Source organism: Artibeus jamaicensis, unplaced genomic scaffold, assembly GCF_021234435.1.
Source record: "Artibeus jamaicensis isolate MK-2021 breed Jamaican fruit bat unplaced genomic scaffold, CSHL_Jam_final contig_700, whole genome shotgun sequence".
NCBI classification, from domain to species: Eukaryota; Metazoa; Chordata; class Mammalia; order Chiroptera; family Phyllostomidae; genus Artibeus; species Artibeus jamaicensis.
The window spans coordinates 6,750,173-6,775,971 of record NW_026521930.1 but is presented as its reverse complement, the minus strand read 5'-3'; the positions used below and the strand labels follow the sequence as shown (position 1 = coordinate 6,775,971).

The window sequence follows — 25,799 nt, the reverse complement described above, 5'->3', positions numbered from 1 at the left end:
ACCCATTCTGACACTAAAGACAGTACCCACGCTCCACCTCTCCCCTAGTAAGTGGCCATTCCTCACATACGCTACTCTTGACTATAAAACTTTACAGGTGCTATCCCGCTCTTGGTGTTCCCTTCCTTTGCTTCTACTTCTCTTTAATTATGCTTATCCCAGAGGGCTCAATTTATCATGGACCATCTCTTAGCTCTTCAGATGACATGGATTCTTTATATTCCCTTGATGTTGCTGTTAACTTTTTAAAAGACTTTATTTACTTATTTTTAGAGAGAGAGAAAAAAGAGGCAAAGAAACATCAACAGGTTGCCTCCTGCATCCCCCCAACCTGGAAACTGGCCCACAACCCAGGCATGTGCCCTGACCAGGAATCGAACCAGTGACCCTTAGGTTCATAGGTCAATGCTCAGTCCACTGAGCCACACCAGCCAAGGCTTCTGTTGTCATTTTTTACTCCAAGTAACCTTGATGGATTGATCAACTATTTTATTTGTGAGAGAGAAAGAGTATACAACCGAGAGCAGGAGCAGATTGCAGTGCGGCCCTGCAACAATGTGTGCTTCATCTGAAGCGATTGCAGAAAGAATCCATGAGTCCTGCGCTGATGCTAACTTAACCAGATAGGTCCCTACAGAAGAATGCTAACTGATAAATATAGAGGGGGGGATACAAACAAAAAATCCCCATGTAAAACCACCATAATAAGATTCGACTCAGACAAGAATCAGCAGTGGACACTCAAACCACAGGGTGAAAGGCAGTCAGAACAGGATATTCACTCAGTCCCGTAAGTATGACACCACAGATTACTACTCACTAATTACGAAGGGGAGAGATGTCTCTGCAATGATGAATACCACCTTTCTAATGAGATAAGACAGTATCAGTGACGAAAGGACAAAACAACTTCATGCACCCCCAATGTGATGCACTGAAAAAGACACAACAGTGTCCTCCCAGTGCTCCTGCTAAAAATGTTGACCATGAATATAATCATAAAGCAAGAGTCAGAAATACAAATTTGGATGGATCTCCTGCAAAGCAACTGACTTAGACACTTCAAAAATGTCATCGTCATGAAGAAAAGGCTAGGGAGCCAGACTGGGGAGACATGATAGCTAAATGCAATGATCCTCAGTTGGATTTTGGACTTAAAGAAATGGCTCTCAAGGACATTATTAACACAATTGAGGAACTTTGACAATGGGTATCAGATAACTATATTGTATCAATGTCAGACTTCTTGTGCAAGGAGTCACTTGTGATTATGTGAAGGAAGTGTCTGGGACCCAGTGTTTAAGGGTTTTTATATGGCATTTATGGGTGTCACAGTGGTGGCAACTGATTCTTAAATATCTCAGTTGGGGGTGGGGAGCTCGAATATGGCTAATGGTTAACAATTGATGACTCTTTAAAAAGTAATAAAACCTGAGACTGTGCAAGAGAAAGTTGCACAGTGTGTGTGTGTGTGTGTGAGAATGAAAGAGAACTACGACATTGCATTTGAGCACATGTGAGTGTGAGGCAGAGAGTGAGTGAGAAGGAGTAAAAAATATTTGAAGGAGTCTGAGAAAAAGACTGAGAAGAAGAAAGAATGTAGGGGGTTAAAAAGCACCTAATGTCCCAGAACCAATTGGCTCTGGGATGTTCCTGAGGTCTCTAGAGGTCTCTCTGAGTGGCTGACCTGTTCGTATGCAGCCCAGGGCCACGCACGAGCCACCACTCAGGTACTTGAGGCAGCATCCAGGCTGGCCGGTCTCCCTGCTGGAGGCTACAGGCCTGTGTGAGGACGTTGGCTGCACAGCAGGTTGAGTTGGTCACCTCTCTGAACCTCCACTTTACTTGGTCTCCTTGCCCATTCACCCACCACAGGACTGGGTTTGGGCCTCTTTTGCCTTCCTGGTCCAGGTCACACACTATATGTTACCTCCTGCTCCAAAGGAAAAGGGTGCTTTTCCCCCCAACCCACTGTCATAGTGTCACATTCCATTGAGAATATAGCTCAGGGACTGAGACCCCACTTTAAATCACTTAGATAGCCAAGAGGAGTTAGGGGTGAGGTGTGATCCAGCCAACTTTTGGTCTGCTGTAGCCACCTCCTCTCAAGTCACATAAAACCGTGGATATTCTTCATGTCACCAACTGAAGATTTAAAGCTCCATCCTCCCATGTGTCTGCTTTAGTTCCATATAGACAGGGGGTTCCTCTTTGTGCTTCAGTTTTCTCACCTATAAAGTGGGAACAGAAATATTACACAGAAAGTAGTAATGTCTAAGTGAGTTATTTAAATGAGTAAAGTGTATATAACAGTGTACGGCACAAGTAGGTGCTCAATAAATATTACTATTATTATCATTGCTATACAGTAAAAGAGACTGATTGAAGTTCTGAATATTTGGGAGAATTTATTTTTAAAATTAAGTTACCTCTAAAGGTGAAATTTACAAGAAGCCGACCAGGAAGCTCCAGGCCCCCCATTCCTTCAGAGAAACATCAAGTGAAAACAGACTAAAGTAGCCTTGTGGGAGCTCTCGAAACAGCCAAGGATCTGCAGCAGTCAACAAATGCCCAAATAATTAAGGCCATACTCAGAATGGCAGGACATTCTGTGATGTTTTTGCTCACTTTTGCACCACCCCTTCTCTGACCATGGTGCTGCCTGGTTGGGAGAAAGCCACCCGACTGCCAGCCTCTCCTTTGGACGGAAGGAAAAGAGTGAAACTCGTTTGCAACTTTCAAGGGGGGCGAGATGTCCCTAGAAAGGAATGAGGTTTTTGTATGCAACTGAAGTTACATTGTTATTAGTTTAGACTGTTAGACTTTAAGATATCATATGTAATATACACAATACACACAGAAGGAAATGGGAATAAAATCAAAATATATCACTACCAAAAAAATCAACTAAACACAAAAGAAAGATGTAAAAAAAGAAAATGAGGGACAAAAATAAAAGCTATGGCATTAATATTAAGTCCTTTCCTGTCAGTAATTATTTTAAATATAAGTGAACTAAATTTCCCAATCAAAAGACAAAGATTGACAGAATGCATTAAAAAAATAACAGTATCCAACTCTCTGTAGACAGTATCTGTCTATAAAATTATAGAATAAAACAAATAAAAATTCAGATTCTTTGCAATAAAATGTTAATAAGATAATAGCAATTTATAAAAGCAAGACTATATTTATATTTTAATTGAAATTCAATAATTATTATTCACTTAGGGGAGGGGAGAGGGGGATAATGGTGGAAAGAAGGGGAAGGGACTAGACAAAGAACACGTATGAATGACCCACGGACACGGACAACAGTGTGGGAATTGACTGTGGGAGTGGGGGGTTAGGTTGGGCAGATTAGGGCAAAGGGGGAAAATGGGACAACTGTAATAGAATAATAATTAAAATAAATAAATAAATAAATAAGTAAATAAATAAAAATAGTTATTCACTTGTTCATTCAATATTACTAAGTTCTCATGATTTCTCAGGTACTGTTGTTAGACCAGAAGTATACAATGGTAAACAAGACACATATATATGCACATACACAAGTGGTTTTAAATGTATATGGATAATTTTTATTTTCTTCTTTAAATTGCCTGTCTTATTTCCCTCAAGTTTTCTAGAATGAGCTTTTTAAAAACACACATACATACACACACACACACTTTTTTATTCCCCAAACAAAACATATTCAGAGTAAAGATTGAGGCAATGCAAAATACAGAAACATGAGCAGAAAAAGTTCTTATAAACAAAAACGATTCTTCAAATTTCTCATCACACTTTTACTCCCTGACATTAGCACTGAAAATGGTTTAGTGTATATTTTTCCAGCAATTGTTTTCCCACAGGTACACAAACATGATCCCACTACATTTGACTCAGAAGACTGGAACAAAAGAGTGTGTCTCATCTGAGATAAGATTAATATATGTGCATATACATATGTGTGTTTTTATATCTATAAAAAATCAGCACTATGAAAAAACTTCTTGCCAGATGATTAAAAAATAATAATAAGTATTTATGACAAGCAGTGTATTGCTTATATAAGAAGAGCATAGTATATAACATTTCTGTAGGAGTTTTAAAAATGATGGACAAGCTGGCATATCAAAATAGAAAACATCCCTGGCTGGTACAGCTCAGTGGATTGAGTGCGGGCCTGAGAACAAAAAGTCAGGGCACATGCCTGGGTTGCAGGCCAGTTCCCAGCGGGGGATGCATGAGAGGCAACCATACATTGATATTTCTCTCCCTCTCTCCCCCCCTTCCCCTCTAAAGATAAATAAATAAAATCTTAAAAAAAATAGAAAACAATTGTTGCTCAGAATCCAGATAGTGTGTTAGACCCCGATTCTTGCACCTTGAAGAAGATATTGGTTAAGCAGTTATGTATTTTTGTGCTAAGAATTAGTCTGATATAGTGATATTGATATATAGCTGCTTTTGAGAAGATAAAACATAACCTTAAGCTGGATTTGAAATTTAAGGTTTTACGAGGTGAGGTGTGAAGCCATCTCACAGTCCAAAAGGTCTTCATTAGATTTCTGGTCTGGGCAGAAATGAAAGTCATTTCACAGTTTGAGGGAAGAGATGTTAAGGTGTCATCAGATTGTGAACCAGGTCACATCTCGGATTTTAGAATCAGACAGCCTAGACCCAAATTCTGCTCCTTTACTTATTAAGTAAGTGATTTCCGTAGATTATTTAAAACTCTTTGAGCCTCAATTTTCTCATTTGGGAAATGGGAATAATAAAAGTGCCAATGTAATCAGACCAATGAATGCAAAGTGCTTGACATGGCTTATGAAGAATGCTCTTCATAACCAAAGGCTTTCTTTTCCTTGGAGTTGTTATGAAAATTCAGAGAAAGGAAAAAGAAAGAGGTAGAAGAAAGCCTCCATGAAGGGCACATAAGCCTTGAATCTTAACACATGAATGCATGTTCATGGGAAACTAAAAAATTCTATCAACTCTCTTAGTTCATCGCAGGTGAATTCTCTCTTTGTACAAAGATAATGTTGGGTAACTTTTCACACTGTGAACATCATCAGCTGGACTAAGTAGCTGGACACTACCCACTGCCTACCCCAGCCCCTGGTGGCATCACTGCTTCTCTTTTGGTCTGTTGGGGGGGGGACCATAAGTGCTTGTTTTTTTCTGAAGAGACATGTAAACTCCAGAAGCTACAGGAACTGGTTTCTCTGTGTAGGGTCTAATGCCACATGCAAGTGGATGGGGGGATTCAGCTGGACTTGTTGTCCTCATAGGAAGATGGATGACATGACTTAGCTCTATGTGTCAGGTGCTCCTGTGTGCAGTCAGGTGGTCTGTCCCCTCCCTCTGGGTATAGCCTGAAGTTAGGTCCAAGTTTGATGTGATGAATTCTAGTTAGACTCACAGTCCCATTAGTGGAAGCTCAGAATTCAGACTAGTATCAACTGACTGGCCTTGTGATTAGAGCTTTGCATTTGGTCACAATTATTTGACTGTGTACCAGATACTTTTATCTGCTATCTTGTTTCTTAAATGAGATTATCCCCATTTCATAGATAAAACTGCCAAGGCTCAACGAAGTGAAGAAGTGCCCAGGCTGAGAATTGAACACCCAAATATAAGTTTTTCCCACGATATTGGTAAGCTGAGGCAGAAGCTGTATTTGTTCTGTGGCCCTCAACTTGCTAGGAGCAAGATGAGCCAGGGAGGCCATTCCTGGCCTCACCCCCATCACAGGTGCCTCCTCACCTTCTCCATTTCAGTCCAGTAGTCCACTACATCACTCACAAAGTTAAATTCCTAGGGTATATCATGGTTACTCCATCTCAGGGCTCCAGTTGCTGATAAAGACTGGCAGCACAAGGGGCGAGGAGCAGGGTGGAAGCCCTGGTAGGATTTATAGGAAGCCTAAAGGATCTGGAACCTCATCAGCCACCGCAGGGGGACCAGTCCTCAGGAAGCAGGCATGGAATTCTCAGGTCGCCACCTGCCTTGCGAAGAAATGGCTAATAGGTTGCTCATGGAGCAGCAGTTTCCTCCATGAGATGAAGGCAGGTTCCTGATTAATGGCTAGAGCTTTGTTCCAGGTGACCCGTATTTGGAAGGTACAATTTACTGGTTTAGGATTTAGGATTTCTCTTCCCAGCTCGGGAACTACAAGGTAGAGATTATGGGGAGGGATTATAGCTACTAGCTGAGGTAGGTACACATTCCTGAGGGTCTTCTTCTCTTTCACCCCCTGGAATTCAAACTCAGGTTGGCAGCCATGTGACCAGCCCCTTTGTGGTAGAAACCCACCCTTGGAAAGTCCTGTACTCCACACCAGCCTTGCTCTGGAGACCTCTCTTCTTGCGAGACAACTGTGTAGTTCTCATGAAAGCTACTATATTTTTAGATGATTCCAGCCCCTGCCCAAAGTTGATTGGTCTAGGGTTGAGCAGTCACTCCTTACAATTTTTAAATCCAGACCGGGCTACTCATAGTTCCCCTCCCAAATCTGTTTGTGTCTGTGCTTGTTCCTGAAGAGTGTACAGGCAGTCTCTGGCAGAAGGCTCGAAGCATACATCTAAGGGACTGTCATGCGGAGATGACTGCTCTGCACGAGAGAGGGAAACTGATGGGCAGACATGAGGAACTGAGGGGCAGAGGGCATCTCAGAGGCATTCCCATGGTTGGTTCGTATTGTTCTGAGACCCCTTTGCATCTCTACCTCTCTTGTCAATGTCTTGTCCTGGATTCTGCGAGCCAACGATTTTTCCTGCCTGAGATTAGTTTCAGTCACTTGAGACTATAAGGATACTGGTAAATACAAACCACCATACTCAGGACAGACAAGGCTAATACCACAGCACATTCTCTACTGGACCGGGGTCTGGTCTCAGGGTCTTCCCCAGGACAGCTATTGGGGAAGACCCTGGAATAGCTTCCAGTTCCGGGAAGCTACTACCAATCCATCAGGCTTGACCCATGAAACTTCTTTGCTATTTAAAGAAGGTCCCAACAAATGCCCATAAAATAGGAGCAAAATCTCATTTACTAGGGCCTTCCTTGAAATTTGAATGTAAAAATTGGCTTAAGCTAGAATTAATCTTTCCATGAGAATATTGACTGAGGGGAAGCCGCCTCACAAACAGTTTTGATATTCAAGCACAGTTCAGCGTCCTGTCCCTCAGTTCCAGAAGTACGATAATACTATTTGACAAGAGACCCATAGAATACGTCAATAAAACTTGACTCGATTTGTTTCCAAGCCATTTTGACCCATAATAACCCAGCCTCACTTAATCGTGATGCCGTCCTCAGGGCCCTGCTTCACATTCCCAGTAGGAAAGCCACAGCCAAATAAATAACTGGGTTACCGTCTGCAGAAACAAGCATAGACATGAAAAACTCACCCCTTGAGTTTGCCTGTCAGCATGGGTCTGTAGGCTGCATAAACTACAATATGTCCCTTCCTTTTTAGTGCCTGTCGGTCAACAGTAGCATCTTTTGTTTGGCCAGAGCACCATTAGGAAAGAAAAGTCCTGAGATATCAGCTGGTCCAGACCTGGTCTTCAGATATATTTCCTTTGTCCCTTAGTTTTTGGAGGAAAAACTGTCTGCTTCATTTAAGTGGGCTGTTCCTCTACTTTACAGGGTTCCCACCACTCATTTTGCCACATCTCCCTGCGTCTCCACTTACTGCTCCTGTTCAGCTTCCGTGGACATTTAAGCTTAAAACCCTGATCTAGGCCAACACTCCAAGAGGGACAGGAATTTCTCCAAAGTTGCAAGGCAAGTTTAGTAGCAGAGGTGGTTCTAGAAGCCTCCCCTCCCTGCTATTATTTCCTCCACAGGCAAGAACTGATTTAAAGCAAGAATATGTTTCTGATTAATGGCTAGAGACTCGCCCTGGCCAGGTGGTTCAGTTGTTTGGAGTATCATCCCATATCCCAAAATGTTGCGGTTTCAGTTCCAAGTCAGGGCACATACCTAGGTTGTGAGTCTGATCCCCAGTCAGAGCATGTACAAAAAGCAACCAATTGATGTTTCTCTCTCTCTGTCTTTTCCCTCCATGCACCCCCCACCCCACCCCACCCCACCCCACCCCCGTCAAATCATTAAGCATATCCGTGGGTAAAAAAAAGAATACCAGACTCAGTTGCTATTTTTAGACCCAGGTGTGCAAATGACCCAGAAGCTTCCTTAAAAAGAACAGGTCAAATGACCCCTCAGTAAGTGGCTGAAGACCAAAACCAAATGGAGAGGCATAACAAGGAAATGAATTAATCCTTTATTAGGGGCTAAATTGCATCCTCTCAAAATCTATTTGTTCAAGTCCTAACCCCCAGTACTTCGGAATGAGATTGTATTTGGAAGAAGAATCTTTAAAGAGGTAATTAAGTTAAACTGATGTCATTAGATGGACCCCAATCCAGTATGACTGATGTCCTTATAAGAAGAGATTAGGGCACAGGCACACACAGAGGGAGAATGCTATGTGAACATAAAGACGGCCATCTTCAAGCCAAGGAGCTGAACCTCTGGAGAGACCAACCCTGCTGACACCTCGATCTCAGACTTCTTGCCTCCAGAACTGTGAGAAAATAAATTTCTGATGCTTAAGTCCCCCAGTCTGTGGCCTTTATCTGGCAGCCCGAAAAGACTAATGTACCTCTTTTAATCAAATAAAAAAGAAATTACTTAGGCATTATCTTACTAATATGTTTGAAATTCTAATCTAATCTTCATCATATGAATGGGCCAAACACCACAAGCATCCAGTTTGTGTAGCTGAGAGCATGCCCTTTAGGAGCCAAACAGCAAGGTTCAAATTGCAGCCTCTTTACTCGATAACACAGCTTTAGGTAAATTTATTTCTTTCCTTCTTTTTCTCCCTCCGTCTCTCCCTCCCTCCCTTCCTTCCTTCTTTATCCTCCTAGGGTATATTTGTTGATTTTAGAGAGAGGATGATGGCTGGAGGGGGGAGAGAGAGAGCGAGAAAAAGAGAAAGGAACATCGATGTGTGAAAGAAACATCAATTGGTCACCTCCTGGACCCACTCCAACTAGGGATCAAATCAGAGAACTTTTGGTGTACAGAACAATGCTCCAACCAACTGAGCCACCTGGCCAGGGCGTAGGCAAATTTCTTAACCTCTCTCTAAACTATGGAAATATTAGCAACACCAGTTTCCTAAAGTTGTGGTAGTTAATAAATGACAAACATCCTGTATAAAGTACGAAAGCACAGACTCAGCACAGATGAGTACTTCAGATATGGGAGTTACTGTTAATAAACTCTCTCCGGGGAAACTCTCACTGAATGATTAGGCTTCAGAAAAAGAAATGGCTGCCTGATCTTTGGAATTAAAGTCTAATGAAAAGGAACAGGGATAAATGCCTGAGCATGGGCACCTGCAATGTCCGCCTTCTGCATTAACAAGTTAAGAACATAATTTCAGTGTGTTAAGAAGACTGAAAGTCTAAGATACCTATACTTATATGTCCATCTCTATCTACATGTATATCTCTCTTTGTAAGTATGATTTTTACAACTATAACTATGCTGATATCTACTATCATTATTTGTATCTATAACTATCATATCTATAACTACATCTATATCTATAATTATTTGTATATGTATATGTATACCTATTCCTCACAATCACTGACACATCGGGACTCAACAAAATGTTATATTTTCCCTTTTTGTCATAATTCAGAAAACTAAAAGATGGAAACTGGGAAGAGAAAATTCAGTGTGCTTACAGAATGTCTGAATTACAGATAAATATATTTTTTATTCATCACATATTTACTATGCCACATATGGTTTCAGATACCATCAAAGATTAATTAGGCTGCAAGAGTTCCTACCCTCTTGGAGTTTACAGTCTAAGACAGCAATTTCTAGCCCGTGTGCCTGCTGCAAGAGGTGCACTCATGTGGCCCAAGAATTTCTAAAACATGCAATAGCCCTGGCAAGGTAGCTCAGTTGGTTAGAGTGTGGTCTTGATGCCCCAAGGTTGAGGGTTCAATCCCCAGTTAGGGCACTTACAAGAATCAACCAATGAATGCCTCAATAAGTGTAACAGCAAATTGATGTTTCTCTCTCTCTCTCTTTCCCTGTTTCTATTTCTCTGTCTCTCTCAATATTAATAAATAGTTTTATGTATTTATTTTCAGAGAGAGGGGAAGGGAGGGAGAAAAAGAGGGAAAGAAACATCAAGGTGTGGTTGCCTCTCACATGCCCCCACTGGGAACCTGGCCGGCAACCCAGGCATGTGCCCTGACTGGGAATCAAACCAGTGACCCTTTGGTTCACAGGCCAGCACTCAGTCCACTGAGCCACATGAGCCAGGGCAATAAGTAAGCATTTTTTAAAAACATGCAGTAGCTGACTATTGAGTCAGGAGCACTGGCCTCTTTTCCCTTAGACTGTCAAATAAAAAATGACAACAGCCTCCCTAGTCAGTGTGGCTCAGTTGGTCAGAGTGTCGTCCCATAAATCAAAAGGTTGTGGGATTTCTTCCTGGTCTGGGCACATATGGGAGACAGCCGATCAATGCTTCTCTCTCACATCGATGTTTCTCTCTTTCCCTTCCCCCCTTTCTCAAAGCAATGAAAAAAAAAAAGTCCTTGAGTAAGGATTTTTTTTAATGTACAAAATAGCCCTGGCTGGTGTGGCTCAGTGGATTGAGTGTTGGCCGGTGAACTGAAGGGTCTCTGGTTTGATTGCTAGTCAGGGCACATGCCTGGGCTGCGGGCCAGGTCCGCAGTGGGTGGCATGAAAGAGGCAAACACACCTTGATGTTTCTCCCCCTCTCTTTCTCTGATGTGAAGTATCAGAGAGGTTAAGAGACTTGCTAAAGGTCAGCTAATCTGTAAGCAGCATTGCCAGAACTTGAAATTGGGTTTTCAGATTTTAAGTCCAGGGCTCTGTCCCCAGACACACACACGCACACACTCACACAAAGAAGCGGTCATTCACTTCTCATTTGCCTTCATCTTACCTAGGACTAAGTTCTGTCTTGGAAACAGCTGGGCCAGGCCTTGAACAGGTGTGAAAAAGGGAACTTTGCAAGTTCTCTCGGATCAACAGTTTCTAATAATGTGTACATAACTAAACTTAACTCTTGCCGGACAGGGTGGAGAACTTGGTGGGAATGAGGTGATTCAGGAGGAAGAAGATACTCAGGTGGGATGGGCCAGAGAGCAATCACAGGCCTTCATGAAGAGACAGCCAGTTAAAAAAACCAACTATGTGAGGTCACCTCCAATTCCTCGTGGGATGACCTGCAGTGTGAATGAACAAATAAAGTCAAATGGACCAGTTTCGCTGTTCTTTGTGGCTAACTTGCTCCCCTTGCCCAGCGGTGTGCCTCCAATGTTTTCATTTAAATGCGAACCAAGTGATAGTGTGCCTAGTAAGCAGCTAAAGCCAGGGCTCTGGAGGCAGAAATACTTGAGTCTAAGCCAGATCTGCCATTTACCATTTCTCTGACCTTCGCTGACCTCCTTTCTCTGTGCTTCAGTTTCTTTATTTGTAAAATGGGGATGACAGTAGTGCCACCTATCTCCTGTGGTTGTGCTGTTGTAATTTGGATGAGAGGAAATTGTCTGTGAAAGCACACAGCACAATGCTGGGCATAATCTAGGTTGGCTATTTTTATCGGTTTAGGATTCTAAGTGAAAGTTTGGTGTACTAGCAAAACGAGGGATCTTTGGAATTCCTAAGTCCGGAGCTTAAATTCTGGTTCAGCCACTTATAAGATGGCCCATGTGCAAGCCATTTGCCTATTCTAACCTTGGTCTTCTCATCTGAAAAATGAAGGGAGGGGTGGATGTTGTTAATAAATTTGTCCCATGGCATCTCTGAAAGGACTGCATGCTGTAATGCCTGTAGAATACCTGGCTAGGCCTGTGCACGCTAAGGTGATACTGAGGTGGCACTGAATAAGCCTGGCTTGTCACAGATAGTGACTTGAACTGTCAGTTTTCTACTGGAGCCATTTGGGGTGTGTTGTTTAGTGAGAAGAGGAATCTCCAGGTTTCTGATCCAACTTTCCCAGTACATTTTGCCTCCCACACTCTGTTGAACCAGGGAGAGGAATTCCACCATTCAAAGTCACCACCAAGGGTTACTGGAAATACTGAGAGCACCCCTGCCATGGCTGAAGGGGAATTCTAGGTTCTAAGACGTGGGTCTTGCTCTTCCTGATTGATTGATTCATTCATGATGAACTTTCAGCTCAGGACAGGCTTTTATTTTATGGGAAGGAGTAAGTGAGAAGGCAGGCCTAGCTGACTGGCCACAATAAGCTAAAGATTCAACACCAAAAGTATCAAAGTACAAAAACTCTGTTTTTTTCTTTTGAAAAATATTTATTAATATAAATAAATGTCTCACACATTAAATATCAAGAAATATTTATTACTGCTTACAAGTCAGGCTGTAATACTGAGGGAACCACAGACTTCAAACACCCACTTATAACATAGTGATAATTCCATTCCCATACTGGACACAGTAATGATTACTCACAAGACACAACAAAACTCATCAAAAAAAGACCATCCTTTTAACCATCCTGTGGCAGACTCTGGCCAGCAGAGTCTACCTGTTGTGACTGAAGACAAGAATGAATGCACAGGCTACAGCAACCCTGTGGAGAAAAGGGGGACAGCACGGCCACTCTTTCAAGGGGAGAGCACCCCGACCCTTGCCTGGACAGGCTTTTGTTGTTTTTCTCGGGTTTTACATCAAAGAAGGGTTTATTATCTATTACGTAGAATATTATTGTCTATAGTTTAGGTGCAATCAAGGAAATGGAAGTAACACATGCAGAAGGAAAAGGCTGCAAGCTGATTAGCTCTGTCCTTGGGAAAATTCACACAGGCTTTGGAAATTACCTGGAAGATAGACATACACTTCTACTGTTTCAGACCAGGGTGAGGAATTTTTGGCAAGAGCAAGCCATAACAGTCTGTATGCATTTTCTAGGCCTGATTCTCATGGGAAAACTCGGTTTGAAGGTCTGGACCCTGCCCACCACCTCACTTCTGTAGGTTTTCCATACAGAGCTGAGTCACATTTGCCAGACCAAATCAAACCCATCCCCTACACCAACTTATAATAAGTACCACAATGGAAAGTGATTTTGAATCATAACATGAACAACAGTCCCGGTAAGCTCATCTGCCTTATTAATTTACCAGGTCAATTTGAGATTATGAAGTTATACTATCATAAAATCTAAAGAGTCCCATTTCCTTAGTTTCTTTTCCAGTTATTAGTAAGGAGTGAAATCATATATACCTACTGAGTTAGTCTTTCTTTATTAAAATGTATTTTATTGATTATGCTGTTACAGTTGTTCTATTCCCCCATTTCATTCCCTTCCACCCTGCACAACCCCTCCTCCACCATTCCCCTCCTCTAGTTTATGATCACGTGTCTCAAGTTCTTTACATTCTATATTTCCCATACTATTCTTGCCCTGCCCCCTATTTTCTACCTACCGTCTATGCTACTTATTTTCTGTACCTTCTCCCCCCTTCTCCTTCTCTTACTCCCCTGTTGCTAACCCTCCATGTGATCTTCATTTCTATGGTTCTGCTCCTGATCTAGCTGTCCTCTTAGTTTGCTTTTGTTTTAGCAGTGGTTGTTAATAACTGTGAGTTTGCTGTCCTTTCACTCTTCATCTTTTTATCTTCTTTTTCTTAGGTAAGTTCCTTTAACATTTCATATAGTAAGGGCTTGGTGATGATGAACTCTTTGAATTTGATCTTATCTGAGAAGCACTTTATCTGCCCTTCCATTCTAAATGAAAGCTTTGCTGGATAGAGCAATCTTGGATGTAGGTCTTTGGATTTCATGACTTGGAATACTTCTTTCCAGCCCCTCCTTGCCTGTAAGGTCTCTTTTGAGAAATCAGCTGACAGTCTGATGGGAACTCCTTTGTAGGTGACTGTCCCCTTAGCTCTTGCTGCTTCTAGGATTCTCTCCTTCATTTTAATCTTGGGTAATGTAATTATGATGTGCCTTGGTGTGTTCCTTCTTAGGTCCAACTTCTTTGGCACTCTCTGAGCTTCCTGGATTTCCTGGAAGTCTATTTCCTTTACCAGGATGGGGAAGTTCTCCTTTATTATTTGTTCAAATAAGTTTTCCATTCGTGGCTGTTCCTCTTCCCCTTCTGGTACCCCCATAATTTGGATGTTGGAACGTTTAAAGATGTCCTGGAGGTTCCTAAGCCTCTCCTCATTTTTTTTGAATTCTTGTTTCTTCATCCTTTTCTGTTTGGTCATGTTTTTTCTTCTTTCTGGTCTACTCCCTTGATTTGAGTCCCAGTTTCCTTGCCATTGCTATTGGTTTCCTGTGCATTTCCCTTCATTTCAATTAGTTTAGCCTTCATATGTTCCTCTAATTTGTGACTAAAATCAACCAGTTCTGTGAGCATCCTGATCACAAGTGTTTTGAAGTGTGCATCTGAAAGTTTGGCTATTTCTTGGTCACTTAGATTTATGGGCTCTGGGGCTCTGAGTTGTTCTTGAGCCATGTTTTGTTCTGTTTTGTGACTGTTACACATGAGGAGCAGAGCCTTAGGTGTTTGCCAGGGTGGGTTGACCCAGTTGCTGGGTTGTGATGCTGTATGTAGGGGCGGGGTCAGAGAGGGACAATAGTGGTCCCCTCTGCTGCTTCCCACTGCTGGGGCCTGCGCAGTCCGTCTCACTGCTCACTCCTTCACTGGTTTATCTGCACGCAAATGTGTGACCTCAGTCAGCCCTCAGTGGGTCCACCGACTGGTACTCCACACTTGGGATCTGCCCATGGCTGCCTGCTCGCCTGGGTCTCTCGTTCCGATCAGTCTGGTGGATCTTTTCTGCCCGACCCTGCTCTGCTGCTGGCTCTGCCCCTCTTACCAGTTTGGCTGAATGGTTCATTGTTGTCAGACTTCCATATAGTTCAATTTTTCTGTGGTTTGGCTGCGTTTTTCTTGTTAAAACTTTGTTGTTTTTAAACTTGGTTGTGCGAGAAGGCACAATTTTTCCACCTACGCCTACATCTTGGCGGAAGTCCCTGAGTTAGTCTTTCATAAGAGAAAAGGAATAAAAAATTAATACAAAGACAGCATTCCCCAAACATTGAGTCTCTTAATGGGGTGGGGAGTGGAGAGCAATGTAATGAACATTTCCTTTAAAGAAAGGAAAGAAACCGGACTTCCGCCAAGATGGAGGCATAGGTGGATGTGCCGTGCCTTCTCACACAACCAAGTTTAGAGACAACTAAATATTAGCAACAGAAAACACAGCCAGAACACGGAAAATTGAACTTTCCGGAAGTCCGTTAACAACAAATTCTTCAGCCTGACCAGTAAGGAGCGAAACCAGCGGCTGGTGAAGCGGGATTGCACAGGAGGTCTCGGACAGTCGGACTCAGGCGCGGAATCCAGACGCGCGGAATCCAGGCTCAGGGTTGGACCTAGTGAGCTACCGAGAGTGCCACAAGGCCAGCGACCTCGGGGGAGACAGCGGGGGAGCGGTGCTGCGTGTTGACTGTGGTCGCGCATTTGTGCGCAGGCAGACAGGCGACGGAGTGGGCGGTTGGACCGGGGCCCGGTGGGTCCCTGCGGCAAGAGGCAGTGGAGGGCGGCGCCATTTCCCTGCTCTGACCCCACCTCCACATGCAGCGTCATAACCCAGCGACTCTGAGTGGCCCGGCCCAGGTGAACCACCTAAAACGCTAATCCTCACTCAGCTGTGAGAAACAGCAGAGGGGGTCGCCATTTCCCTGCTCTGACCACGCCCCCACATACAGCGTCACAACCCAGCGACCTGGGAGTCCAAGGCTCCGTTCCTCACACTTAAAGGGCACGAACAGACCAAAAATGGCTCAAGAAGAGCTCAAAGCCCCGGAACCTATAAATCTAAGCGATGAAGAAATAGCAAAACTCTCAGGTGCACAGTTTAAAACACTGGTCATCAGGATCCTCACAGAACTGGTTGATTATAGCCACAAATTAGACAAATATATGAAGGCAAAACTAATTGAAATGAATGGAATTGCACAGGACACCAATAGCAATGAAACTGCGCCCCCCCCCCCCAGCCCAGGTATCTTTGAAAGGATGCACAAAAAAAATTGGCATTATTTACCTCTAAAGAGAAGAACTGATCTGGCCGTGGGAATTTTTTTTTTATTTATTTATTTAATTGTTGTTCAAGTACAGTTTTCTGTCTTTTACTCCCATCGCAGCCCACTAGATGCCCATGAACAGTTTTCAGAACGCCTTTGGTATTATACATTTGCAAAGGTAGGCAACATTTACATGATAAAAGGAAACAACAAGGCTCTTTCAGGATAGTGCTGTGTGTACCACGGAAAGCAGGTCTGGCTGCCTGCCAGCTATAAAAGCCAATATATGTCAGCTCTCAAGAGGCAGGTACTGTTGTAAAGGAAAGCGGTTTACTTTTAGGTTCCGGCCACCTGGAATATGGGGAACTGGTGTCTCACAGCCCACCTTCTGGGAAGTTGGGGGACTCACGCCTCAAAGTCCATTTTATGGAAAACGGGGGATTCATGTCACAAAGCCCATCTCCTCCTCTCAGTAGTAGAGACAAAGGGGTTTTTACAAGGAGGGAGAAGGGAACAGGGCAAAGAGGTCAAGGGAGGTGGTCGAAAAGTTCTCCACGTGTGGACAAGCACAGTCCATTCCTGTGAGGCAAGTGACCGTCCGGTGTGCGTCATCCCCGCTTCACGTCACCCTGGCTCTGCAGCTGAAGGTCAGCAAATCTGCCAGAGCTGGGATGCCTGAAGGTTGGGGTCTGTATCTTTTGAAGTGAGTTGCTAGGATTCTTGTACAAACATACTGTTTATCCAGAACACAGGTGAAAAATACAAGGCCGGCGGGCTGAATCCAGTGTTGTTTTATCTGGCCTGGCACCTTGTTTCTACTGGGTGGCAGCACCAAACTTTCACTTAACTGTTAAGGAGTAGTTAAGTAGTTACATGTATACAGCCCTAAAATTACATTTGGCCCTTGGAAGGCAACCGTGAGGCTGATGTGGCCTCTGGAGAAAATGAGTTTGACATCCCTGGTCGAGAAGCTGCGTATCGGTCAGAGTCAACACTTACAGAAACAATGTCAAAAGAATGGTGGGGTGGGTTAGAATTCCCCACTGTTACAATTTTTCACTGTTACATCTTTAGGGCCCTTTCTGTTTTACTGGTCTCAGATACCACATTCTGTAATATCATCTATGACACTTGTTGGGAAATCTGAACCTCCCAAACCAATTGCAGAGTTGTGGACTCCTTATTCAGCTCGGGGCCCCAAGGTGCTCTTATCCTAGAACCCTCTCCTTTTTAGAGTACCAAGACCCTAGGTGGATGTGGAAGATGGAATGATACCCATCAGTGGGTAGAAAAGAATGACAAAAGAAAGTCATGACTCTAACCACAGAACCAGCTCAGACTGACCCTATCCTATTTCTTAAAAGATACCAAGTTAGCCCTGGCTGGTGTATCCCAGTGGATTGAGCACAGACTGCAAACCAAAGGGTTGAGGTTTGATTCCAGTCAGGACACATGCATGGGTTGCAGGCCAGGTCCCCATGAGGGCTATGTGAGGGGCAACCACACATTGATATTTCTCTCTCTCTCTCCCTCCCTTCCCCTCTCTAAAAATAAATAAAATATGTTTTTAAAAGATACTGAGTTATTTTTCTTTTTTTATATTAAATTTTATTTAGTTACTTTTCAAGTACATTTTTTTAATCTATTTCTCCCATCCCACCCGCCCCCCGCCCAGTCTCCCCCCTCCCTCCCATTCCCCCCCCCAGTCCTCATCTCTGTGTCTTTCATACTTGTTCCTCAAAATCCCTCCCCCTTTTTCCCCTTAAGTTCCCTTCCCTCTCCCCTCTGGTCGCTGCCCACTTGTTCTCTATTTCAGCGTCTTTGTTTTTATTCTGTTTGCTTGTTTGTTTTATTCTTTAGCTTCCTGTCAAAGGTGAGATCATATGGTATTTGTCCTTCAATGCCTGGCCTATTTCACTCAGCATAATGCTTTCCAGTTCCATCCATGTTGTTGCAAAAGGTAGTAGCTCCTTCTTTCTCTCTGCTGCATAGAATTCCATTGTGTATATGTACCACAATTTTTTGATCCATTCGTTTACTGATGGGCACCTAGGTTGCTTCCAACTCTTGGCTATTGTAAATTGTGCTGCTATGAACATTGTGGTGCATAGGTTCTTTGAAATTGATGTTTTAGGATTCTTGGGGTATAATCCTAGCAGTGGAATTGCTGGGTCAAAAGGCAGGTCAATTTTTATTTTTCTGAGAAAATTCCATACTGTTTTCCATAATGGTTGTACCAGTCTGCAATCCCACCAACAGTGAACTAAGGACCCCTTTTCCCCACACCCTCTCCAACATTTGTTGTTTGTTGCTTTGTCTATTATAGCCATCCTGACTGGTGTAAAGTGGTATCTCATTGTGGTTTTAATTTGCATCTCTCTGATAGCTAACGATATTGAGCATCTCTTCATGTGTCTCTGGATATTCTGTATGTCCTCTTTAGAGAAGTGTCTGTTCAAGTCCTTTTCCCATTTTTTAATTGGGTTCGATGTCTTCCTAGAGTGGAGTCGTGTAAGTTCTTTGTATATTTTGGAGATTAAACCTTTGTCTGAGGTATCATTGGCAAATATGTTTTCCCATACAGTTGGTTGTCTTTTTAATTTAATACTGTTTTCTTTAGCCATGCAGAAGCTTTTTATTTTGATGAGATCCCATTTGTTTATTCTTTCCTTTACATTCCTTGCTCTAGGGGACATATCAGTAAAAATGTTGCTGCGTGGAATATCTGAGATTTTCTTGCCAATGTTCTCCTCTATGACTTTAATGGTGTCATGGCTTATATTTAAGTCTTTTATCCACCTTGAATTTATTTTGGTGTATGGTGTAAGTTGGTGCTCAAGTTTCATTTTTTTGCACGTAGCTGTCCAGTTCTCCCAACACCATTTGCTGAAGAGGCTATCTTTACTCCATTTTATGTTACTGCCCCCTTTGTCGAATAGTAATTGACTGTAGAGGTTTGGGTTGATTTCTGGGCTCTCTGTTCTGTTCCATTGGTCTATGTGCCTGTTTTTATGCCAGTACCAGGCTGTTTTGATTACAGTGGCTTTGTAATACAGTTTGATATCAGGTATTGTGATCCCTCCTACTTTGTTCTTCTTTCTCAAAAGAGCAGCTGCTATTCGGGCTCGTTTATGATTCCATATAAATTTTTGAAGTGTTTGTTCTATGTCTGTGAAATACGCCATTGGTACTTTAATAGGTATTGCATTGAATCTGTATATTGCTTTGGGTAGTATGGACATTTTGATGATGTTAATTCTTCCAATCCATGAACATGGTATATGTTTCCATTTGTTTGTGTCTTCCCTGATTTCTTTCTTCAGTGCTGTGTAGTTTTCTGCATACAGGTCTTTTACCTCTTTGGTTAGGTTTATTCCCAGATATTTTATTTTTCTTTTTGCTATATCGAATGAGATTTTTTCCTTGATTTCTGCTTCTGCTGATTCATTGTTTGTATACAAAAATGCCTTTGATTTCTGGATATTAACTTTGTATCCTGCTGTTTTGCCAAATTCTTTAATTAGTTGGAGCAGTTTTTGGGTAGAGTCTATAGGATTTTCCATGTACACTATCATGTCATCTGCAAACAGTGACAGTTTTGTTTCCTCCTTTCCTATTTGGATGCCTTTTATTTCCTTTTCCTGCCTGATTGCTGTGGCCAAAACTTCTAATACTATATTGAATAGAAGTGGTGAAAGTGGACATCCTTGTCTTGTTCCTGATCTTAGTGGAAAAGCTTTTAGTTTTTGCCCATTGAGTATGATATTGGCTGTAGGTCTCTCATAAATGGCCTTTATTATATTGAGGAATGTTCCCTCTATTCCCATTTTGCTGAGTGTTTTTATCATAAATGGGTGTTGTACCTTATCGAAAGCTTTTTCTGCGTCTATTGATATGATCATGTGGTTTTTGTCTTTGCTTTTGTTTATGTGATGAAATATGTTTTTAAAAGATACTGAGTTATTTTTCAAAGACAACAGAACAAAACTGCAAGTCATATAGGAGAGGAAAATATGCTGCCAATTATACTTGGAACAAAAGTCCACATCCCTGCCCCACACACACACACACACATGCACAGTACCAAAGGACAGGGACGTGACCAGGACCTCAATGCTGGAGCCCTTTCAGGCCCTTTCTGGATCTAGGAAGATTCAGTGCTGACCTCTTAAATCATGCCCCAAAGCCTGGATCAGGGAGATGGAATCCAAGATTGTCTCCTGCTCTTTGCCAGTCGACTTCACAATAAAGCTTTTTTTTTTTTTTTCTTTCTCAAAATCTGGTGTTATGGTATTGGCTTTCACGAGCATTGGGTTGCCAGCCCTTCCTTGGTGACAACCGGGTCTTCATTTCCACAAATACCCCTGCTCTTCTGAGCAATCACTTCCTCTCTGCTCACTCCTTCCTTCTAAATCTCTTTCTGTGGGCAGACTGGCTATCTAGGTGGACTGACGTTTTAGTAAAGGTACCAAAAATTACATCAGAGGTTATTTCTGCTCAGATTGTACGCACCACTTTGTAGTGCCCACCCTGAATGCACCTCTGATCATGGAGGCAGCGTTTACCCTTTTGTCCCTATCTCTGCCCTTACACCTGTGCTTCTCAAATGTTAATTTCCTCTTAATTGTCTGCCTGAACCCAGAGAGCCGCTTCCACAGGCATAATCTCTACGAGTTGCTACAACATCCTGTGATAAGGGTGTTCTCATTTGCCAGATGAGGAAACCGGGACACAGAGTGAGCCAGGCACTCCCCTGCAGTAACAGAACTAGCACTCAAACTCATAGCCTTCAACTCCAAAGGTTAGCAGACACTTTTCTCCTTGATCCTTGGCTACTCCCACTTAGTCGAAATGACACAACTTGTCTTTTCTTTCAGATTCTCATTTTGGTCCCCAAACTTCCCTTCTCTTCTGTAATTTTACCCCATTCTTCTCTGGTGTTTCTCAAACTCCAGCCATGCATGCTTCACCTTCATTTTCTTGTCTTTTTTTCAATTTTTTGCTATAACCAACTGTTACCTATAATCTTATTTACTCAATATTTTTCTTAACTTTGATTCCCTGGAAATTTAAATAAAAACAAAAATATTAATCATCCAAATGCAACTATACCACTACTATAATTTAAAAGTTAATTTTAATAGCTACAATGGAAAAAACAAAAAAATGAATACAATGAAAGCACACATTGTTATTTGTTTAAATCCCATTAGGATATGGTTGCCTGATGATTATTTGATACTAATCTTGGTCTTGTTTTGTTAAAAAGGGGAATTAAGCTTTTGTCAGTTCCTTTTTGCTATAACGATGTTGCATAACAGACAACCCCCTGGTCTCAATGACTTAGTCCAACACACATTTCATTCTTCCTACACATCTGCACATTGTCTGGGAGGCTCAGCGTCAGGCTGTGGGTTGGGTTATGTCCACTTCATGGGCCTTTTATTCTGGGACCAGCAGTTCTCTAGACCATGTTATTCTTGTGATGAATGGCAAAAGCACCAAAAAAACAAGGCAAACCACACAAGCATGGTTAAAACCTCTGTTTGCACCATTTTTATTAATGTTCTATTGGCCCAAGCAAGTTAACGGACCAAGCTCGGCTTCACAGAGTGAAGAACTATATTCGTGCCTTGAGTAGGGGTAGGGAGCAGGCAGGTGGGCAGAGTGCGAATATTTGCTGAGTAGGAAATATACTCTAGCCTTGACTACTCTAGTGTAGTTGAGTTGGTTTGTTGCTGTTCTGCAAAGCCAAAGGTCACTGGTTCAATTTCTGGGTCAGCACTCATGCGGGCTGTGGTGATCCCTGGTTAGGCAAACGATTGATGTTTCTCTTGCACATCTCTGTTTCTTTCCCTCTCTTTCTCTCTCCCTCCCTCCTCTTCTCTCTAAGAATAAGCAAATAAAAAAATTATAAAAAGAAATATACTCTACCATGCAGGAATAGAAGATGTAGAATTAGAAACTTTCTAATTGACTTAATTTAAAAGAAATGGAAAAGGATCAGCTTAATCTCATTGTAATTTATGCCCTAGTGGTAAGCTCACTCTGGTTCGGAACAAAATCAGGGTTCTTTTTTAGCAAGGAACAATGTGGTATGCAGAAGGTGCTGAGGAATAGCTGATGGGTAGGTGTATTTGTCTGTTAGGACTGTTACAACAACCAATCCATGTTTCTCTATCACATTGATGTCTATGTTTCTCTCTCTCTCTCTCTCTCTCTTCCCCTCCCTCTCCCTCTAAAACAAACATGTCCTTGGGTGAGGATTAAAAGAAAAGTTAATCATTCACTGAGTTCTTTACTCTCCAGAAAAAGTCAGGACTCTATCTTGTGATATAAAGACCACCACTTCTATCATTTCACAACTTGAATATGATGTTGAAATAATATTGCAAGTAAGTGAGGAGACTGCCCTTCTCCAGAGTAAGCTCCACCTTCTATCTGTGAATAGTAGCAGTAATTCTGGGACACCACATGCCATCAACATATACCCAAGTTAGTCTGGACCTCCTCTAGATTGTCCAGGGAGTGATGCAGATACTTGGCAAACATTACTTCTTGATTCTGAGGGTGTTTAAAGGCTTTTACTAGACAAGGACAGGGAAAATGACAGGTGATCCAGCTTTATCTCAGCCTAAAGAAGACAAAAGTTGATGATTTCATTGTAGTCATAGTAAGGCATTGTTTATTTAGCTGAACTATATTGACTGAATATTATGATTGCTTCATATAAGCCATAAGGAGAAGAGATGGAGTGGAGAGAGGAGAGGCAGAACTTTGAGTAGGTCACAGATTTCCCCTAAAGGTGTGGGTTTCTATCATCAATCATTCTTGAGCTTGTATGGAGATCCTGTTCAAGGGGTGAGATGAGGACCCATGGCCTTTTATTTCCTTCCTAAAATCCAATTTTCTACTCAATTTTGTTACTATCTATCTGTCCACTTGTGGGAATAATAATGTTTTCCCCTTCCTCCCTCTCTCTCATCCTTCCTGTCTTTATAACTTTTCTTTATCAGTTTCTACTTTCATTGATCTCTTTCTTTTCTTCTCCTTTCCTACTGCCCTCTTTCCTTTTTCCTTTTCTCTTTTTTCTCTCCTCTAATTATTTTTGTCTTTTCCCTCTACCTCCATCCAACTTCCTTTTCTCCTCTTTTTCTTTCTCAATTGCTGCTTTAATCTTTCTCTTTCTCATTTTTCTTTTCTTTGTCTCTATACCCCTCTCCTTTCCTCACCCCCATTCCTGCCCTCACTTTCCTCCTTCAACATCTAACATGGCAAGATTTTGAGCTAATAACCAGGGAGAAACAAAAATCAGATGTTGTCACAAAGAATCTCATATCTTCATAGGAAGGCAGATGACCCAAAGAGGAATAAGGGCAGAGCCAGAAGAAAAGCCTCCTGCAGGTCTCACTGGATTCTGGCTGGCCCAGACCTCTTCCATTCCTTATCTCAAAGCTTCTTCCACAGGATTTTCCCTGAGACAGCCCTCACCAATCCCAAGACAAACTCCATCAGTTGGGATGAATCAGTCCAGGGTTGGCCATCCATGACCTCAATAGGGTTGAGGAATTGCTGCAGGGTGAGGGGAAGCTCTTGAGGCTGGTGCCCTCATGTAACTGACCACTGAGCCTGGGAAACTCCCCAGCAGCCCCCTGTGCAATAAGAAGGTTCAGAAAGTGCTCTGGGACAAGAAAAAAAAAGAAAATAACCAGAATAAGACATATAAGTCAGTCAACTGGTCTCCGACACACTCCAAGACAGAGAAGCAGTGCAGTGAACTGACATGACACAGTAGTAAGACACCTGAGCTTTCACCTCAGACTCTGAGCTCAGGTCTCTTCTCTACCATTTACCTGGCTTTGAACAGGTCACCGGGCTTTTCTGAGACTCAATTTTCCCACTGAGTAAACTGGAAAATAACAGAAACTTTATTGAGGTGTTGTGAGGATAGAATGAGATTACACAGGCTGAGTTAACAGCATCGGAAAACACTCCAAAAAATCATCCATGATTATGAATCTGGACTATGAATCTGGTTATGAATCTGGACTAGACACAGTAGACATTTAAGAGTTAAGAAACCTAGTTTTGGATTTCATCTCCATTATTTCCTGTTGGTGTGTCCTTGGCAGAACTAAAAAACCTCTCCAATTTCACTTTTCTCACCTGTGGGAAGAATGTTTGGTATTGAGGACACTTCCATCTCTAGTATTCCTGAATCCTAAAATATAGTTGATGAAGAGAATTCTTCTGGTTATATGGTTCAGTTTGCCAGAACATTAGTCTAGAAGTTAGGTGGTTTGGGATTTAAGAAAAGTAATAACAATAGAGATATTGATAGGGAAAAAGTATCTCAGCAGCTGACTTGCCATAAGGCAAGACTAACTTTGTTAAGGAAAGAGTTTGTTAAAATCACTGTGGAATACAGCAGGGAGGATGGCAAACTATAGCTTGTGAGCAAAATATGGCCCTTCTCCTGTTTTTGTAAATAAAGTTTTATTGAAACAACAGCCAAACCTGTTCATTTACAATCGTCATTGGCTGCTTTTTCACTACAAGGGCAGAGTTGAGTAGTTACCACAAAGGCAGTATGACCTAAAATTTTTACTATTTGGCCCCAGGATATAGGTGGAGAGTAGAAGAAAACCACAGAGGAGATCCAGGTTTAATGCCAAGAAGAGAGAGACCCTGCATATCCCGAAGAAGGGAGCAGAAAGGTATGGTCCCTGGGAGAAGAGAGGGATGAGAGAACCTGTTGCCCAGGAAGTTCTACAGGGGAAACTTGTAATAATTATTATATCTATTGATGATCTATTGAGTAATAATACACTGTTATACTGTGTGATAGGACCTCTCCACGGATCCTCAGAAATATTCAGTTAAAATTCAAACTTCAGGGGACTTCCGCCAAGATGAAGGCGTAGGTGGAAGCACTGTACTTTCTCGCACAACCAAGTTTAAAAATGTTGAGGTCCAAAACAGATGTTGAAAAGGGACAATCCCGAACAAGTCCCAGATAAAGTTAGGCTGACCAGGAACTAAAGTTAGGCTGACCAGGAACAGGGAAATTTTTACTTCCTAAAAGGGCTAACTGCCGACTACACAAATAGCCTTTTGAATTTCCCTAATAAACCAATGGCAATCAGCTGTTTAGAGCTAGCCAATAGCTAACAGCCACATCTGCTTCTGTTCAAAGCTTGCTTGCATACCCCTATATAAGGACATAGCTGTAAGCGCAGGGGCGCGGCTCTCATCTGCAGCTCTCCTGAGCATAGTGTCCTCGGACACTCAGAGAGCTCGCCCCTGCGCAGGTAAAACTTGGCCAATAAAGTAACATCTTGAAAATTCTGAAAGTCTCCGAACCTCTGTTTCTCCTGATGGCGGATGCAACATTTTGGAGGCCCCAGCGAGATTTCCCTTGGGGAGTTTCAGGTCGGAGATGAGTAGGACGGCTGGAGCTGAGTAAGTAAATGCGAGGATCCTCTTTTGGTTTCTGAGCTCCGGAGCAAGGCAGCCTGAGGTGGTAGGCGGACACGCCAGTAGTCCATGCAGGAATCCCAGGGTTGGGACGCCGCCCTCGGGGTCTGGTTTCAGTTCAGTTCGGAGAAAGTGTGACCGGTCACGTCAGGTTTTGTTTCCCTCCACACTGCGCTGCACCACGAACCAGAGTT

General features: G+C 42.4%; 1 protein-coding gene across 1 annotated transcript in view; it reads right to left on the bottom strand.

Moving 5' to 3' along the window:
* The window catches only part of LOC119040944 (acyl-coenzyme A synthetase ACSM1, mitochondrial-like), a 53,571-nt gene that overhangs the window by 27,043 nt on the left and 729 nt on the right, over positions 1-25,799 (bottom strand). Inside the window, 4 exon segments of the mRNA XM_053671729.1 lie at positions 1,688-1,902; positions 5,758-5,960; positions 22,620-22,715; positions 23,982-24,037. Coding sequence (XP_053527704.1) covers positions 1,688-1,902; positions 5,758-5,960; positions 22,620-22,715; positions 23,982-24,037 — 570 coding nt within the window.